General features: G+C 44.0%; 1 protein-coding gene across 2 annotated transcripts in view; it reads left to right on the top strand.

Moving 5' to 3' along the window:
• The window catches only part of Gpr180 (G protein-coupled receptor 180), a 30,195-nt gene extending 25,652 nt beyond the window's left edge, over positions 1-4,543 (top strand). For both annotated transcript variants that reach the window (XM_032917652.1, XM_032917653.1), the window contains exons 8-9: positions 1,275-1,352; positions 2,309-4,543. In XM_032917652.1, the coding sequence (XP_032773543.1) occupies positions 1,275-1,352; positions 2,309-2,467 (237 nt within the window). In that variant the 3' untranslated portion in view covers positions 2,468-4,543. The remainder of the gene's footprint in view (positions 1-1,274; positions 1,353-2,308) is intronic.
• Positions 4,544-20,374: the final 15,831 nt, after the last annotated feature.

The following is a 20,374-nucleotide window of genomic DNA, read 5'->3' as shown; positions in this document are numbered from 1 at the left end:
CGTATGGTGTTTGAGGGCTGCTTCACCCACACCCCACACCCCATCGTGGTTTTTCCTTATCAGTGGTGACTTTCACTTTTTACTGTGGGATTTTTAAAAAAATGTTTGTTAGCAGCCATTAACTGTGAACTGTGACTCCTGGAGTTCCCATGTGTGATGGAGAGCATGTGCGGCCCGGAGTCGGCACACGGGCTGCGTGGGCGTTGTCTGCATTGCACTGTCCGTGCGCATCCCTGTGCCTGGGCAGTCTAAGGGTGGATTGGGTTCTTGAACACCGATCTAATCGAGTGCTTTAGAGTCACGCAGAGTGCGGGCTTCTCTTCTAGTTCTCTTCACTTCCTCACAGAGCCAGTGCCACCAGCCCTGACGCCTCTCTGCCAGGGAATTAAATACACGCATTCCTACCTGCATTTCCTTCTTTCCACGAGTAGAAACATCCTGAACACTGTCTTTCTTGCTCCTCAATCTTAAAGTGCGGCAAGCAGTATAAACTTGTTTCACATTTCATTTTGAAAAAGAGATGCATTGCCACATCCCATGGGAACACAGGGAAGGGATTCGAAAGCATAATGTACAACCTCCCTTCTGTCCTGCCCACTCTCCTCTGCAACGCCCTGCAAACGAGTGACCACGCGCACCAGGGCTGGGCAGCTTTCTGGGTTTATTTCAGGACGGACATGTGGACAGACATGTGGACATGTCTTTGTGGCTTTATTTCCCTTCCCACAATAGTATCCATTTGTAACGGATTTGCAAATGTAGTGTTGTAGATACTCCCCACATTAACAGTTTGCTTAGGGAAAAGAAGTGTTAATATCAGGGCAAAATTAAATTTCTACATTCTGTTTCCCATTTACTCTGAGGTGCAATTGAAGCTAGTTAGGACCTAAGAGAGAGACAGAGAGAGCATTAAGATTTTTCTTTCATGCATATGTGTGTTTTGCCTTTGTGTACACACACACACACACACCACACACACACACACACACACACACACACACACACACACACACCATGTCAGATCCCCTGGAACTAGAATTGAATTCATGAGCAAATCCTCATAACCACTGATCCCTGTCTCCTCTCTTGGCCCTAAGTATATTAGTGACATTGTTTGATAGCCCAGGCTACCCTCAAATTTGCAGTGCTCCTGCTTTAAGGGTTCCTGGTGCTTAGAAGACTGCAGTGTGCGCCGCCGTGACCTGCTGTGTCTTGGGGATGTTTTAATCTGCGCACTGTGAAGGCACAGTTCTGACTCTGTTTGCTCCTTCCAGGGCTGCATCCTGTGGTTCCTGTGCCAGCCAGCACTCGCGTGCATCGCTGTCTTTTTCAATGACTACCAAAGAGATAAGGTCAGTGTTAGTCTTCGGGAAAGAGTCTGAGTATTTAACCCTCGTGTCAGTAGGAAATAGCGACGACCTCAGAAGTTTCTGGAGTTCTTTAAATTTCTTAAGATATTGACATTGTTGAATACATAAATTAGAAGTTACAAACATTGAAAAAGAGCTTAAGAATTAGTTTATAAGCAAAAAGTTAGAAGTAAGTTTTTTGTGTTCTCTTTGAAACAGGATCAGACTACATAGCCCTGGGCCTCAATTGTCCTACAGATGATCCTCCTGCCTCTGCCCTCCAAGTGTTGGGTTACAAGCACATGCTGCCACACCCAGCCTAGAAATAGCTTTTATGAGTCAGAGCCATTTCAGAATCGTGTTTTATGAATTAAATTAGAGGACATGTAATGGGTTTTTAGAGAAATGATTGCAGCTGTTTACTGTACTATAACAGCCGAGAGAGGCAGAGGTCACGTTGCCTTAGCAGACTGCAGAGTAGAGTAGGCCAGCGTCGATGGTGACGATGCCTGCCTGCCTCCCTTCAGCAGCAAATGGCTGTGGCATTTCAGCGGGGGTGGGGATGGGGGGGAGGGTGTCTGCCGTTGGTGCTTGTAGATGTGAGTTAAGTGTCTTCAGGGTTTACATAGGACCGTGTTTGCTGCTATTCTAAACTAGCCAGACCCTGCTTTCCTTGTTATCAATGCTCCTGTCTGTAACGTGCACACCCACACCCATGGGAGAGAAGGTGCTTTTCTGCCCTACTCCAGCATCCGAAAAGGAGTCATCGACGGGCTTCTACCCGTGGACAGCCACAGTCCTGACAATGAGTCCGACTCTGTGGAACGTGCTTCATGAATTGGCTCGTGGTGGAAGGCAGAGGCGGGCAGACAGGGTGCAGAGCCCAGAAGTGGAATCAGGGAAAGCTGGGCGCACTTGCTGCTTCTGCATGAGTGAAACATTCCTTTGCTTTCTTTCAGGTTATCACAGTAGGTGTCATCCTTTGCCAGGCTGTGGCCATGGTCATTCTGTACAGACTTTTCCTGTCCCACAGTCTTTACTGGGAGGTCTCCTCACTCTCCTCAGTAACACTACCCCTCACCATCTCGTCTGCACACAAAGGGCGCCCCCAGTTCTGATGCTTGAACTCTGTTGAAGAACAAGTGGATGGGGATGTGCAATAGGATCCAGCGCGGTGGGTGCCGCTGTCTCGTGCCCTTGCTGTGGAGGCAGAGCGTCTTATAGAATGGAATGTCAGCCGTGTCAGCAGAAAGTAATCAGTGTTCTGGAGGGGACTCAGTGAACGTCCAAGGTGACTGAAGCTTTCCATGCGGAGATAAATGTGAAAGAGACTGCTTAGGTTACATGTGGGCCAGGTGGCCGCACTCCCATGCCTCCTCAGTAGCAGCCTCAGGCCTGATCGTCTTACAGTATTCGCCGAAACGATACTTGCCCTGTGTGTCCAGCTAGCCCAGTTAGGAGATCAGTGTGATGCACTGATTCTAAAACTACTTCTTATGCTTTAAAGAACATGCATTTCAAATTACAATTTAAAGGACTTGAAAGTGAAATTACTTGAGGAAATAAATAGAAAATATGTTAACAGTTACATGAATTAGCTTTTGTTCATTCATGGGTGGAGTTATTCTGCAATTTCTTCTTGTATTGTTGGCCCTGCTTCAGGTTTATCTTGATTGGGAAAGGATTCTGGATAATGTGTGGGAAATCGTGGATACGTTACATTGGTTGTAAGAACAGAGGGTTTTAAGTCTGAGGACGTGGGTAAGGGACAAGCAGGGTTTTGTGTTTAAAAAGAAAGAAGGAAAACGTAGTATGTGGTATGGCACTGAAATTTTAATCCCGAGATAATTCATTTCTCTTACACTGAATCCCCAATCATAATTAAGCTGTAGACATAGATTAAATTAACAGAAGCATTTCACATGAATGTTGGCTTCAGTCATCAACTACCCATGAATTCCTGCCCAAGGATACTTAATCAGGATTAAATTTTCTATGAATAATTGAAAAACAAAATACTCACTGGATCTGTTATAATCCATGTTGGCACTGGATTGTAAGTAGTTGCCATCTTGAATCCTTTGTAATAAAGCCGTGTGTGTGTACATGTGTGTGTGTGTGTGCGCGTGTGTGTGTGTGTGTGTGTGTGTGTGTGTGCATGTGTGCGTGTGTGAGACCCCCCAAACTAAGGATGCTGGCTCTCTGAAAACATTCCTGGTTAAAGAGCCTCTGCGTAGTAGCCAGTGCTCGCTGCGCATTGGTATTTGTGAAGTTGTTTGAACCTTTTGTTTACTTTTGGCGAATTTTAAATATTTCTGCCTGCCTACCATAGTTTTAGGCAGCAGGAAGTGGTGCAGTTACCTGTAGTTGAGTTTTTAGTGAAAGCACTCAGGGAATGGAGCACAATGGAGAAGGCGTGGCTTTGCCTTCGTTTTTCCTTGCTGTAGTTTTAGTGAAAATGAAAACACGCTGCTACATTTTAAGACAAAATGTGTTTCAGTTGGCAAAATGACAAAGTAATGCAGTCCGGCCCGTGATGAAAACATTTCTACAAGTTACACTTTGTTCAAGTACAGGTCGGTTAAGCTAAAAACTACACAAGAAACCCTGTCTTGAAAAACAAAACAAGCAAATGAAGGAACCCAGGAGTGAAGCCTTCGGTAAAGCCTGTTGCCTGGGAGCAGTGAGAAGGGAGTGGAGAGCAGAGGACAGACAGCAGGACGTGGGCTCCACTCTCGCCGCTGTGCACAGCGTGTTAACAGGGTGTGTGATTGTTTCTAATATATTTAATGTTTGCTAATCATTTCTATGTTACTGTCAGAGATTACTAAGTCAAGAAAAATAGCTGCTAAGGAATGATCAGAACTGTCCTCACCTAACAAGCCCAAGGAGAAAAGGATTTCATGCCATAATGGTATCTGTTTTCTTTTCTTACTCAATACTCTAAATTACATCCCCTCAGACAACGCCTTTGAAGTTTTTATGTTCTTTTTCCTTTAAAGATCGTATGTGGAGGCCCCCCTCCTATGAAGAAGCACTTGTTTTTTATTTAAGAGAACAGGAAGATGTTTGATTTTATTGGCATGTATACTAATGTGAATGCCCACTGTACATCAGACATTTTAACCTCAGTGTGACTAAACCAGCCACTCATTGAACTGAGTGGGGATAAATAAATGTTTCTCTGAAGCTCACCGACCTCTCTTTAATTTTTACTATGATGAGTTCTGGACATGTCATTGGGTGCATATGTTTTAATGTGTGCATGTGCATGTGTGTGGGAGTCCGTGGAGGCCAGAAGAGGGCGTCTCATTGCCCAGAGCCGGAGTCACAGGCAGTCGAGAGGCCTGTGCTAAGATGCCAGCCCTCTGAGAGCAGCAAGCGTCCCTAGCAGTGGAGCCAACCCGAGCTGTGTGTGCTTTTAATGAGAACGAACGAATGTTTGTAGTTAGATTTGGCCGATGATTTCATTATTGAACCTGCAGTTGTGCTAAAGTGGGAAATGAGTGTCCACTTCAGTACTCAAACCTACTTCCAGCCAGCCGGGGTTAGTCCCGGCCGAAGAGCTTGCTTTCAGAACTGTTCATGATCTTAATGAAGACGTATCTGATGGAATTGGAACATACACACATCACAAAACCAGAACATGGGCCCCTCTGACATGTTTCCCTTACGAGACATTCTTCCGACTGCAATTGTCTGTCAAGCATTCTTAGACCTAGCATCTGTGCTATCAAACCTTAGAGGGCTTTGGTTTGATTTGAGGTGATGAGACTGTTACAAGCAGCAAACAGTGGAGACTATGAAAAGAGATTCTGCCTCCTTTAAAACCAACATAGGTGCATGAAATGAGGCCAAACTGACTTTTCCTGTTAAGTTGGGAGACCAGCGGGTGCCCTGTAGCTTCCATCCTGCTGTCCTCTGAGTGTCTCCCTGCTTCTCACTTCCACACCTGGAGCTGTCTGCATGACACCGTGGGCATGGTGCGTGGCTACTCTAGAGTTCCAGGAGACCTGGAGGTATGGGAAGAAGCTGGCCAGGCCCTGAAGCCATTTACAGCACAGCCAAAACAGACCCCGAGGAGAAATGGGATGGCGCACCTACAGGAACCCTGTATGTTAGTCATACTGCAGGATGGGTTTGGGTTTTATAAGTTTAGAAGTATTTCAAGATGTGTGTGTGTGTGTGTGTGTGTGTGTGTGTGTGTGTGTGTATTTAATCCCTCCTTACTGGAATAACGTTCACCCATACTTTTCACCGGCATGCATGAAGCTCTAGGTTCAACCTCAGTATCATACAGAGACGGCTTTCCGACTGCGTACTGACACATGGTTTCATCTAACACAGCTGTCGGCTCCAGTTGTCCTTTCTTCCCCAGGCCCAATGGCTCTGTCTTGTGTTGTTTCTACTCTAGAGTATGAATTGTAAGAGTTTCTCCATTGTGCCTCGAACATTCCCTCGTGCACACTAGACACTCAGATGCATAGTGTGTGTGTGGTGTGTGTGTGTGTGTGTGTGTGTGTGTGTGTGTGTGTGTGTGTGTGTGTGTGTGTGTTGTTTTCATGCTTTTGAGACAGAGCCTTGTCCTGTAACTCAGGCTGGGTTCATTGTGTACCCTAAAGTGGCCTGGAAATCATGGCAGTTCTGCCTCAGCCCACCTGGCTGTCAAGTACAGTTTTGGGGCTAGTGAGACGGCTCAGTAGGTCAAAGTGTTTGGCCACACGAGACTGACGATCTGAGTTTGACCCCAAGAACCCACCTAAAAGTGGATCTGACAAGTTGTCCTGTGGCCTCCACACGTATGCCATGGCAACTGCGTCTACACACATGCGCAAACACAAAACAATAATGTAGATATATTTTGTGTGTGAGCGAATAAAAGAAATTCTGAAGAAAAAAGTACACAGTGGTGGTATGGCGTTAACTAACGCGCACTGCTCACTTGGCTTCCGGAGTGCCTGTCTCGTCCTTTGCTCACGTACATGGAGCGTGCAGGTATAGACTATCTTTAGTCAGGTGTGAAGAGAAGACTCTTCCAGTGTTACAGCAGCTCCCCTTTCGTGTAACGTCATGTGGACCAAATGACAGCAGTTAGAAGTAGCTGGTAGGAAAAGGAAACTAAAAACAATGACACATCTTAGCTTGGGGTCATTTAGGGTTGTGAAAACATTCCCCTGCCTCCTGATACACTCAGCCTCATTCAGTGTAACACATAACATGCCCTTCCTGTAGCCAGGAACTGATTAAAGTTATAATTGTCTTTAGTAGTCTCAGACGTGTGCAACACCATTTCTTTAGCAAGTAGCATATGCATTTTGCACAGAAATCCGAAAGAGCTCTAAAGGGGATTGAGATTTAACATGGGAGAGATCCACCCCTCATTTCCATTTCCGAGTACTGCTTTATTACCTGGAATTGTTCTTGTTTGTCTTTCTAGAAGTGGATCCATGCGTGGATAAACACACATATGTATTACAAGCAGGTTGTAACATATCACACGCCTTGGCGTACCTAGTCACGTGTTCTGTAGCCTCCCATGTAATGCACTCTGCTGTGTGTGTTGGCTTTAATTCGCTCAACCCGTTTTCATTGGTGTGAACACTGTTGGTTTCCAGTCTTTTGCTAATGTAGATGAGACTAAAATTAAGGCTGTGGAACCGAGCATTTGCTTTCTCCTCCCTCCTTCCAGAACACGCCCTCCAGCCTCACTGCTTCCTAAGTTCTTAGAACTTTCTAAGTGATTAAGTAGTGTCTGATTTATGATGAACCCTGATAGTCATACTAACAAGGTGACTCACGGCAGGCATTGTCTCCACCGGAAAGGCCAAGCATCGGATCAGAGGTGGAAGGTCAGACCTAAGCGGACGAGGGAGAAAGCTTTTTATTTGCTTAGGTTTTCGTGGGTTTTTATTAGTAGTGAATTTTGTTCTCCCATAATTTCAGACATATCCACGATGTATTTCCGTCCCTCCGCTCTATTCCATTTTCTTATCACCTTAATCACCACCACCACCGCCTTCCTCCCGGTTACCCCTGTTTATTAGTTTTGTTTCTGTTAAGTATCCTGTAGGTTAATCAGAGCTATCTATATGATCCTGGGTTTTGAAATAACTGTCATTGCCCGATGGGCTCACAAGTAGACACACGGTTGGATGGGTGGGTACACCACGGGAAATCTGCCGTGTGCTTGTGGTTCTTATGTCAGTGACCTGCTTGAAAATAGTCTTTCACAGCGCCCATCTTCCTCCTGCAGCTCTCGGATTCCTCCAATCTCTTCTGCAATATTTCTGTCCTGAGCCTAATGGCTTTCTTTGTCTTAGGGTTTTACGGCTGTGAACAGACACCGTGACCAAGGCAACTCTTATAAGAACAAGGCAGTGACACACCTACTCTGTTATGGTTTGTATATGCTCGGCCCTGGGAGTAGCACTATTAAAAGGTGTGGCTCTGTTGAGTAGGTGTGTCACTGTGGGTGTGGGCTTTAATACCCTAATCCTAGCTGCCTGGAAGCCAGTATTTGCTAGCAGGCTTCAGGTGAAGATGTAGAACTCTCAGCTCCTCCTGCACCATGCCTGCTTGGATGCCGCCATGCTCCCACCTTTATGATATTTGACTGAACCTCTGAATATGTAAGCCAGCCCCAATTAAATGTCCTTTATAAGATTTGCCTTGGTCAAGGTGTCTGTTTACAGCAGTAAAACCCTAACTAAGACAGAATCCAACAGGGCCACCCCTTCTAACGGGGCCACCCCTTTGGCCAAGCATATACAAACCATCACAGCCTTGTGTATGGCTTGCCTTGTCTGGGCTCTGCTGCCCTTTAATCCCAGCATCATGTGCAGCCATTGCTCTGCATTTATCTCTGTTCACTATAAGGAGAAAAGTCTTTCTTTTTAATTAATTTAACTTTTTAAAATCACTTTACATCCTGCTCTCTGCCCCACTCCTAGTCACCACCTCCCACAATCCTTTCCCTCTCCCCATTCCCCTTCTCTGCGTCCCCCACCCCCGCCAAAACCTACACTTAAAGTCTTTGCCAGGCTAGGAGCTTCCTGTCCCACTGAGGCCTGACAGGCAGCCCAGCCATATCCCACAGACAGGGAGCAGTTTTTGGGACAGCCCCTGCTCCAGTTGTTTGGGACCCACAAGAAGACCAAGCTGCACGCCTGCCACATATGTGCAGGGAGGCCTAGGTCCAGCCCGTGTGTGTTCTTTGGTTGGTGGTTCAGCCTCTGATAGCCTGAGGGTCCAGGTTAGTTGACACTGTGGGTCTTCCTGTAGAGTTCCTGTCCTCTTCAGGACCCACAATCCTTCCTCCTATTCAAGAAGGGTCTCTTAAGGATTACAGTGGTCTGTGGATGTATAGATATTTAGGGGTTTGCTTTCATGCTATGTTGGTCAGCTAAGCAGCCATCTTAGATTTCATCTCTGGTCCCCCAAAGCTTTCATGAAGCCAGTATCAGTATCCTGATAGCCAGTATCTATCAGGATAGATAACAACAACAAAAATATAGACCAATCTCCTTTATAAACACAGATGCAAAAATTCTCAGTAAAGTTCTTGCAAACAGAATTAAAGCTCACATCACAAAGATCATTCACCATGATCAAGCTGGTTGTTTTTTTTCTAGACACATGGGGATGGGTCAATGTATACACTTTTTAACTTGTATTCAATATAGTAACATTTTAGCTAGTGCAGTCAAACATGAGAAGGAACTAGAAAAGGATACCAAAAAGAAGAAATTCTTTTTTGACAGATTAGATATTCAAAACCACAAGAGACCCTAAAGCCCCAAAGACACACACACACACACACACACACACACACACACACACACACACACACGGGTCCTAGCTCTGTTAAATACTTTCAGCAGCAAAGTGAGATACAAAGATACCTTGAAATAAATTTAACCAAGGATATTAAACTTGAATGTCAGAGAAGGAAATTGAAGAAAGACATTGGATAAAAAGTCCTCTGATGCTCATGTATTAGAAAAGGTAATAATGTGAAAACAGATACACTAACAAAAACAACTGTAGAGTAGAAGTGTATAAAAATGCATAAAAATCTGTGGAATTCTTATTAAATTCCAGCAGTGCCTTTCTTCACAGAATTTTTTTAAATCTAAAATTCTTATGGAAGTATAAAAGAACCCATATGGCCAAAGAAATCCTTAGCAAAAAGAATGATACTGGAAGGATCACCATCCCAATCTGAAGTTCCACTGAGGAGTCCCAGTGACAACAGCGTGGTGTGACAGAAGCAGACACGTAGGTCGGATGGGTCAATGGTCTAGAGTAGAGAACCCAGAATAAACGTATGCAGCTACAACCACATCTTTTTATGAGATGACCAAAAATAAACATTAAGGAAAAGACAGCATCTTCAACAAGCAGTAGAAAAACTAAATATCCACCTATAAAGCGGAACCGAGTTCTTATTACCCTGTACAGAAAGTCAGTGTCAAATTGATGGGAGGCCTTGAGGGCCTGCAACTGAAACTGCTGGGGGGTGGGGCGGAAGGAAGAGCAAACACATCCAGGCAGAGGCACAAGCAAGGCCCTTCCCAGGAGGGAAATCCCAGTGTGACTCCAGAAGGCAGAACAACCAACAAGCAGTACCTCATGAAAGGCAAGGCTGCAGCACCACAGAAGGAAATGGTTAATTTAATAAAGACATCCTACAGGTGGATGAAGACCTTCGCCACCTGTATGTGTGGTATAGATCGATACCCACAGTCCATGAAGAGCTCAAGCTAAAGAAACAACAAACAGTGGAGTAGAGAACTGCACAGTTCCCAAGAACTAGAAATGGCCCATAAATATTGTTAAGGCATTCAATACCTTCAGCCACCAGGAAAAGGGAATGTTTCATAACCATTGAGATTTTATCTCCGCTTTGTCAGAATGATAGTCATTAAGAAGACATCAGGCAGGGGAGGTGGCTCTCAGCTGCCTGTAACTCCACCCCAGAGCGTTTAACGCCTTGACTTGGGCACTGACACGCATGTACACGTACACATAATTTTAAACCCTAAGAAAACAAGTACCGAGGAGGATGTGGACCAAAGACAACCCTGACACACCAGTAGTGGCGACGTAAATTATTCCACCACTGTGCGAGTCCAGTCCGTATGCAGGTCCCTCAAACAGCTGTAAATAGATCTACCGTGTGACTCATGCCCCCGAGGGACTGCAGTGAGCACGTCACAGAAGTTCTTGACTGTCTACCAGAGGAGCTCCATTTCCAACAGTTACAGAGCTGAACTACACGCTCAGCAAAGGCGATGGGTAAATACAGTTTATATACACACCAGAGTCCTCATCCGTACACAGAAGAAAGTTACTTGCTTTAAAAAAGAGTAGGTACAACTGGAGGTAATCATATTTCATGTTTTCTCTCCTTCGTGGACCCTAGAAAAGTCTCATGTGTACTAATGACATGAAGGAGTAAGACTGCTTGAGGGACTAACAGTGAGGTGATGAAAGGGTGGTCGTGCAGGTGGGAGGCAGGACGCTCACAGCACTTGGATGAAAATGGACATGAATTGGCACAGTGCCATTTATAATGAGAAATGTTAATGCTAGAAAAGAAAAACCTGTTAAAACATCAAGTTGAGAAATACCAGTATATTTCTTTTTCAAAATCCCCAACGGAGCAGAGAGAAAAACAATAAAGATTAGAATATGTGTCAGTGACCTTGGTCACAACAAACAAACAACCCTACTGGGTCCAAAGTCGGGTTCTTTGAAAAGAACAATAAAATGTATAAACTTGTATCGAGATTCTCGGATGCCGTTAAAACAGGAAATACAAAATACTGACAACAAGCACAAACGCTATGGAGTCGCACAAAATCTGTGGTGGGTTGAGGGGTAAGGAGAGACATGGATGAGCAAAGTAAGTATTACTAAGAGAGTAACGACCGTCTAGGTGAAACATCTGATGCTCTGTGAACTGGATGTCAACACTAATTAATTAAAAAGCGGATATGAAGAGCCCGAGGGTTTACCCTGCTTTTAAATGGAAAGTTTGCTGTGGCTTGCTCGTGTCCTTCAAACAGTCAGAAGCTTGGTCTCCAGCGCAGAAATGTTGACTGAGGCCTAATAAGAAGTGGTGGGTAGAACCTTCCTGAATGGACACCAATTCATTTTTACAATGTCTTCAGATCGGTAACAGTTAATCCATCCTTTCTGGGGCTGTGTTGTTGTTGTTGTTGTTGTTGTTGTTTTGTTTTGTTTTGTTTTGTTGTTTGTTGTTTTTCCTGTGTTCATTTGTCCTTTGAACCCCTGCCACACTCTTACGTAACACCGAGGCCCTTGCCAGATGCTATCACCGTGCACTTGACTTTTCAGACCGTAGAACCATTTGGTAAACTTTTTCCTCATAAATTACCCAAGCCACGGTATTCCATTCCAGCAGAACAGGACCGCATCCGGTATCTGCCAAGGGAAGCGCAGTGCCTTGTGGGATTGCGTTGCCGATGGCTGCAGTCCGGACTTTGTGCTGCATCCCCGGAATGCTAACCTGCAACACTTTTTCTCCTCTATAACTAGTTTCTTGATGAAGACAAGAAATTGCCTCATCTTGCTCAAAGGATTCAAAACTGAGAAAATGGCCCAGGTTGAAGAGTCAGAGCTCAGAGCCTGGGCACCTCTGTCAAGAGCGCCGGATTCACGGTGACCTGCCTCTTCTAACATCGCAGACGGCCACTGAAGAGTGAAAAAAAATACCTCAAGAAGGAAGGCCTGTAACTATTTAAGAAAGTGAATTCCGCTTAAAATACTAAAGAGATAGGAATCTAGTCTAGATGGTTTCACTACAAATTGCATCAAATATCTAAGAAGAAATAGTGAGTCTACAAAATATATCCCAGAAGAATAAAAGAGATAGAGCAAGGTACAAAGGCAATTTGGTGGCAAAGGGAAATGAGGCAATGCTTTTTCAGTGTATCTTTTCAGAATCATTGGACATACACTCCACATGGAAGTGAGCCTCTGCCCGGTCTCACACCCAAAAAAAAGTTTCGGACCTCAATATAAAACAGACCTTCATAGAAATGAAATCTTTATGGTTTGTCCTTACACACCAAATGTACAGTCTACAGAAACAAAGGAACACTCACGAGTCTCTTTGTCAAAATTAAAAACTCTTAATGTGCAAAAGGTGTCACCAACAGAGTGACTAGACAAGGCATTGTCTAGGAATAAGCGTTTGTAAATCATCCAAACAAAGACTCTAATGAATGCTTCATAGAGGACTCCTAAAATCCTATAGGGAGAACTCAACCCAATTGAAAAGCAAGCCAAAACCTTGAGCAAGCATTTCACCAAGGAGAATATAAGACAGCAGATCAGCACACGCAAAGATGCTCGGTGTAATTAGCTGTTGGGGAAATGCAAATTACAACCGTGGTGAAATACCACTGCACATCTTAGAGTGACCTAGATGAAACACAGATTACCAAGTCCTGGAAAGGGTGTGGAGCAGCCAGGGTTCTCCCAAGCTGTGGGCAATGTTGAAAAATACTTCAGTTTGTTTAGAGATACAATGCAACAGTGTTGAAGTATCTCACACAGTCAAGTTACCATGTGACTCAGGAGTCTGATCACCCACATCATCTAAGACAAAGGAAAGTTTCCGTTCACACTAAAAGCAGGGCATAGAACCCAAAGCTCTCTTCCCATGCTCAGAACATTCTGGAACGAGACACATGCCCTTTATTGATAAAAGTCTAATCCATCCAGGCAAAGGAATAGAATACCACTAGTAATACGAAGCAAACACTGATGGATCCTGAAGGCCTCTGCGGGTTGAAAGAAGGTGGGTTTCACACTCTGCCTTGTGGAATTCCACGTAAATGGCATTCTCACAGACGAAGCTGTAGGATGGAGGAAAGCTGCAAGCAGAGAGAGGTTTTGTTAAAGGAGACTAAAGGAACACCACCAAGGTGCTATTGGAATCCGATGGACCCAAGGGGTCCATAGCCCAATTGTAATCAATGTTATACATATATATGTCTAAATTAAAAGAGTGATAGGCCAAGTAGTTTTACTATACTCTGAATTTTATTTTAAAATCTAATCTTAAGAAAAAGGAATGTTGGGATTGGGGATTTAGCTCAGTGGTAGAGCGCTTGCCTAGCAAGCTCAAGGCCCTGGGTTCGGTCCCCAGCTCCAAAAAAAAAGAAAAAGAAAAAAAAAAAAGAAAAAGGAATGTTTAATGCTGTCAGATCTTCCAACATCCAAGAATATAATGATAGGACTCTTACCCATTGTTATATCAATAAGACTGTAGTCTTTTCTGTCACTCTATAAGACACCTTTACTAAGGTAAGTCCTAGAACTTTATTTGGGCTAATGGTTTCAGAGGAGTGAGTCCATCATGGCGGGGAGTCATAGCAACAGGCTGCAGGCATGGTGGCTGGAGCAGGAACTGAGAACTTCCAACCATAATGGTAAAGCACACTAGAAGTAGGCAAGGCTTTAAGCTCATATCCTGCCTGCACTGACAGACCTCCCCCAGGAAGGCCATCACTTCCTATTCCTCCCCAAACAAAGCTACCAACTAGGGGCCAAGTGTTCAGATGGGAGCCTGTCGGGAACGTGTCTCCTTTAAACCACCACGATGTTGAAACAGTATCAGCAGACTTCTTCGGCTTGTTTCTTTCTTTCTTTTTTTTTTTCCTACTTCGAAATTTCCTAGAATAGTGGTTTTTAAAGTGTGGCATTCTTCGAGAACTCCCATACACAACGTTACAGCTCAGAGTGTTTCTTCATAACATCACAGGCCAGTTATACACTGGAACCAGTAAGTCTGACATGCGCCTGGCACGCAGTGAAGGGAAAAAGGGAAGGGGAAACCACACGGGTTAGAACTTAAAGTGCTTATCACGTACGTTAAGACGCTTGTTTTAGTTCAATCAGAAATCAGAACTGTGCCATAAATTGTGAGTTAGTGCAATCAAACCCCAAAACTTAATTTTTAAAAATCAGACGTGTTCTGTTACATGAACAAATGATTTAGCAGAAACAAAGTTTCAAAGCGTTTTTCTTTTTTTTGGGGTGTGTGTGTGTGTGTTTTGTTTTTGAGACAGGATCTTACTATGTAGCCCTGGCTGGCCTAGAAACTCACTTCTCAGAGTGACCACCATCTCAGAGGGGCAGGTTGGTCTAACAAGAGCTACTCTGACTCAAGTAGTAACAATTGGAAGAGGAAACTATTCTAGTTCATTCATTCCCGGAGGAAGTCTTTTGAAACTTGTGTGCTCTTTCTTAAAAGAATCTCTCAAGCCAGTCAAAGTGCTAAGGCATAGTTCTGTAGTTAGGAGTTCCTGCTCTTTCAGAGGCTTTAAGTTCAACCCTCAACGTCCATGCTGAGAAGCTAACAACTGCTCCAGCTCCAACCTCAGAAGGTCTGACACCCTCAACCCGCCTCTGGTGGGTTACTCATACATGTAGCACACATTCACACAGATCCATAGGAGTGAGACCTTCCAGAAGTGGTATCTTTAAGTTTTTGCCTCCTGTATCACTTAAAAGTTTTGATTCACTGCCACTGAATTGCTTCGGCGTATGTCTGGCTAGCGATAAATGAAACCTTAGTCCTCCCTGGTTAAAGACATTGAGATATACTAGAAGGAGCGTGGCCTTTGCTGCAAAGCAAACCTGATTTCAAAATCTGGTTCTGCTAGTTTCTCTTGACCTTCCCCTCTGTAATCTCTCTAGCAAACGAGGGAGAGGGGTCTCACAGTGAGAGATGGGCTCTAGGGTTACTAACTCCAGGGATGGTTGTGGTGATTATGGGTGGTGTTGACTGCTTGGCTCTGTGTGCATATATATAGGCCTAAAGGGTGTACAGAATTTTCAGTGAACCCAAGGTTATTACTAATCTACCATTCGAGGAGATAAAATTTAAATGGCCTGAGATGAAATGTTTGTTTTAGGTGATCATACATATGTGATTAAAACAGAAGGCGGGTGTGACTGGAAGGCATTCAAGATTCTGTCTAACTCACACACGACTGAATTCCAACTTACTCCCACACAAAGCAAACTTTTACATCTCTTGCCTAGCCTGTGAGCTTTATAGATCTCTGAAAAGATTAGTGTTTAAGACTTACTCAGAAGCCAGTTTTGTAAAAAGTCCCCCCAGGGGCAAGGTTGAGGGAATAAAGTTTTGTTTTTTTTTTTATTTTTTAACATGGAAACTGTCTTCTTCTTGGGCACACCATGCATGCTATAATTCCCATGTGTCATCAGAGTTGTGCACGGTAATCATTCTATTTTATTTTGTAAAAGAGTGGGGGTTTCATGGACATAAAAGACATTCAATGGTTGTGAAAATTTCCTCTTGCCAAGATTACAGTCCTTTTGTACAGGTGTGAACTCTGCCTTTGACAGTTTCTCAGAAGTGTGTATTGTAGAGTCGGTCATGAAGCTAGCCTGAAAATTGGAGATGGACCACGTTCCTGCCAGAGAGAATTCAGGTTTCAAGTGCAGAGTAAGCATGGCAGATTGTGACCTCCGTCTAGATTTTGTTACTTTTTGATTATAAATTCCCTTCCCCAAAGCAACATCCCTCTGTCTGCTCTTCAGCCTCTCAGAAGCCTTCTCTCAAATCTGCCATATTTCATGCTATCCAGTGAGCCCTTCCTGGGTCAAAAAAGTCACTGCTTGCACCCAACCAGATGTTTTCCCCCAGGGTTCTGCATTAAGCCAGTCAGGCATTATTTTCCCGCCCTTTGTCTTCTCAGTGCTCATCCTGGACTCCGTAACATACTGGTGTTTTAGTGTTCCTGGTTCTTGATCGGGCTCCACCACCGGCTAAAGCTTCCACCGAGTTTCAACAGCTGTGACATGTCTAAACTGCATTATCTTGAAACTGTTGGCTCTGGTGAGAACGAGACAGGAGCCAAGTGACTAAAGCAAAACATTTCAACTGGTTCCTATGGATACGCCCTGCCATCAGGAAGCGCGCGCTGGGCGGGGCTGACTCCTTCAGCCTGCCGACGGCCTCTTCTGCGTGTTCCAGCCTTCTGTAATGAGTGCCTCGGGAGAACCAGGGAATCTGATGACTGCAATCAGGGCACTAAAGGTGTGCCTTTTCGCCTATAAACCCATTCTTAAATAGGTTATTGTGTTTGAAGTGATTTATTACAGTCTTTAGAGATAAAATATGAATATTGAACAAGGGCTATGCAAACCAAAGTGGGAAATGGTTCTGTAGCAGAGCAATCAGGAAATGACGAGTGTGCGTTCCAGTCAGGGTGAAGTCGCAGGGTAGTAGATTGAAAAGACGTCCTTTATTGCAGGTTGAACCTGCACAGTGCCGGGCTCCCGTGATAATGAGGTGGTGCTGCGTTTCCTTTGCATCTGATTTTAGGGCCGTCCGTGTGTCACGGTGACTTTCCTTTATGCATTCAGGTTTTAGTTTCAATATATTTGCTCTGAGTTTAAAAGCCGCAGGACACAAGTGTAAGCCTGCTGGATGCCTGAGTTACGGTGGCTGGGGAGGAGCCAGTCAGGGAGTAGGATATTCTAGAGGGAAGATCAGCTTCTGCTTCTACGTCATTTTAAAGGGAAGAGCTTTTAAGTCTTCACACACATGGTGGCTTTTTTTTTTTTTTTTTTTTCTGGGTGGTTTCTGTAATTGGCCTTTTCGATGAGCTGTCCCCCGTACAATGTCTTTAATGGATTTTTGCCTATAAAACATCTGGAAAATATTCGTCTTACTTTGTCATTAGCTGTTCAGTTTTGCATATAAAGGAGACGAGTAAGGTTTTAGTGTTGTCACCTATACAAATGTTTTTAATGTTCTTCAGTACTGTAAAGATTTATTTATTTATTTATTTATTTATTTATTTATTTATTTATTTATTTATTTATTATAACTACACTGTAGCTGTCTTCAAACACACCAGAAGAGGGCATCAGATCCTATTACAGATGGTTGTGAGCCACCATGTGGTTGCTGGGAATTGAACTCAGGACCTCTAGGAAGAGCAGTCAGTGTTCTGAACTGCTGAGCCATCTCTCCAGCCCCTTCTGTACTGTAATATTTCAATTATATGTATATCTTTACTCACTAATCCCATGGTTTCATGTTTTCTTTTTACAATCCATTCCCAATCTAATTGTAATTTACTTTGGCATGAAACTATAGTTCTTGTCTTAGGATCACATGAAGTAAAGAATTGGTGCCTAGAATAACTGAGACTCTCTTGGGTAGGCTAGGACCTTGGTAGTTCTTAGAATGTTTGACAAGCGACTCCCGATGTAAAGCCAGAGGGAAGGACTGCTGTGTGGTCAGGAGGAGTCAGACCTTGTCCCAAATTGTCCCGAGTTACCCTGCAGTCATGCCTTTGAAGAGCACACTGCATGAAAACATAATTAAATGAGAAGAATGGGTGTGTGTGTGTGTGTGTGTGTGTGTGTGTGTGTGTGTGTATCTGTGTCTGTGTGTGTTTGTGTGTGTGTCTCTGTGTGTGTGTGTGATAGAAACCTTATATATGCCAGCACTCTAATTCCAATTTTATGTGATCATATACAGCACTACTCAAAAAATGGGAAAATGCCCTCAAATCTTAATAATACCTTAAATAAATAAAAGTTTAAAACTTTAAGTAAAACCTTAATAACACCTCCGGGTGATAGAATATTTTAAGTGTATTGGTTTTGGGGTTTTCTTGTTATTGTTGTTTTGTTTTGTTTTTTCGAGACAGGGTCTCTCTGTGTAGCCTGGAACTCAGTCTATAGACCAGACTGACTTCAAGGTCACAGAGATCCGCCTGCCTCTGCCTCCCAAGAGCTGAGATTAAAGGTGTGCACTCCCACCCACCTGGCTTATCACTATTTTAAATATATTTGTGTGTCCCTGTGTGGAGGGGGCCCAAGAGGGTGCTGAAGTCCTGGATGTAGAGTTACAGGCAGTCGTGAGCCACCTGTCAGAGGTGGTGAGAATGGACTCCTGTGTCCCACGAGAGCAGTATATCTTCTTGACCTGTCCCCCTTCCTGTTCGAGGAAAGTAAATTTCAAATGTCCTTTTATCCTTCCATATACATTCCAATTCCTTTGACAAGAACCATCTGTCACTCTTTAAGGGAAACAACTGCAGAAAATGTTAACTTTGAAGCCGGAAGATTAACTTCCAGTCAGAACTACGGGGACATGTGAATAATGGAAGTGTTCGTCCTGTACTAATATGCCCAGACCATGTGCTCATGGCCAGTGCTGGCCTCGGTGAGAACACACACACACCTGTGCAGCTAGATTTCTGGGCTTTTTCACTTGTGTTTTATAAGTTTATTTATTTTTCAAAGACTAGCTACATATACATTGATTTACATGATAGTTGATTTTCTTCACTCTGAGGATAAAAATAACATCTCTGAGGATAAAAAAAAAACAATTTTGACAGGGCCTATGGGGGAAAAATGTACCCCTATTTATCAGCTCGGTATTCCTTTGGTAAGATCTTATCTTAGCCTCATACTTCATATTCCGAGGAATCAGGTCTTGAAGGCAGCCGGACTTCCAAAGAGAATCCTTAAGCTTGAGATGGCTTCAGCCCTGTTCTTACATCTGCGCCTGCTCCGTGCTTGGTGGGCGGGGCTTCACCGTGATAGAAAAGGTATTGCCAGTCAGATTATAGCAAAATGCTTCCTAAACACCATGGGCAATAAACGCACCCAACTGTAGAGATGTCAAACTTTGAAAAATGTATACATCTTGGAGTCAGAAAAATGTGGGTTCTGAGGAACTGTGAACTCAGAATAAGATGTTATGCTTGTCCAGTATTATCCAGGGGTGAAAACTTTAACATCTAGATTGTTCACCACCGTGCTGTTATGGATGTTATGGGGAATTAGGTGGGGAAAGAGTCCGTGTACTAATTTGCTTAGACCTCACTTGGACCATGGGATTGAAGAGGCTGGACCTTAGGAGGCAGGGGACTGTAGAGTGGCGTTTCTGCTGAAGCCAGCGTACCTTCCTTAAGCAGGTTCCTTCGCCAAAGATTTGACTACACAGGGCTTCCCAGACTAGCACGCAGCGAGGGCGATGTCTCTTTGTCTTAAACGTTTGTCTGTACCAGAGCAGACTAACACTAGTGCTCCTCAGTCAAATCTGAGATCAGGATCAGAGTCTTAGAGATTACTAGAAACAACACCCCGCCCCGGCTGCTAAGGCATCAGAGGTAAATAACTTGCTGGCTATCCCAGTCAGTCCAAAATCGTTCTCTACTTCTCTGTATTCCTGGCATTCAGAGTCAAAGGTGCTGATGAGGTCGTTGTGATGAGGGTACCGAATTTCATCCTGTTCCTGTTTGTGCTTTTTTTTTTTTTTTTTTTTTTTTTTTTTAAATGTTTATCCATTGTGGGGAAATTAAAAAAAAAAAAAAATCAGCAGTGACAACTTCCTCATGTACAGAATTCCAAGAAGTCTAGTACATATTATTAACCTGACTCTCTCAGAAACCTCAAAAGAAAATGAATTAAATAGTTGAAGCAATTTACCGGACGCCACACGGCTATAGCGGACCCGGGAGCGGGTCTCACCCTGAAGTTTACTCCTTGTTTCCTTCTGTTCCCTTCTTTTGAGTGAATCAAACTTCAGCTGTGGCGTTTTGGGCTGCCCAGGAGACAGCCACTCTCAGACACGACCCCTCCTAGAACACCCCGGGAGGTGAGCCAGGAGGTCGGCGCCATGCGTGGGTGGGGTGTGGGGGGCTTGGGGGTGGGGGGACGTGGGGAGTGGGGATAGTGCATAATGACCGCTCTGCTGCGTGTTTGTGGAGAAGGAAGGTGGGCGGTGAGTTTCTTGTTCTCCATGTGGCTGATATTGGCAGTACATCCTCTTAGCAACTCAACTACCATTCGTTCATATCAAACACACTTTTATCGAAGCGTCATTTATTAGAAAGAAAATTCTCTTTGCATTTTATTGCATCTGTCAGTTGCACATCTATCTATCATTCTTAGCAAGTTCGCCGAGTCTGAGTTGTTTAGCCCTTCGCCAA

The sequence above is a fragment of the Rattus rattus genome, chromosome 12 (genome assembly GCF_011064425.1).
Source record: "Rattus rattus isolate New Zealand chromosome 12, Rrattus_CSIRO_v1, whole genome shotgun sequence".
Classification (NCBI taxonomy): domain Eukaryota; kingdom Metazoa; phylum Chordata; class Mammalia; order Rodentia; family Muridae; genus Rattus; species Rattus rattus.
The sequence above is the reverse complement of the archived record's forward strand: the minus strand, read 5'-3'. Positions and strand labels throughout refer to the sequence as shown.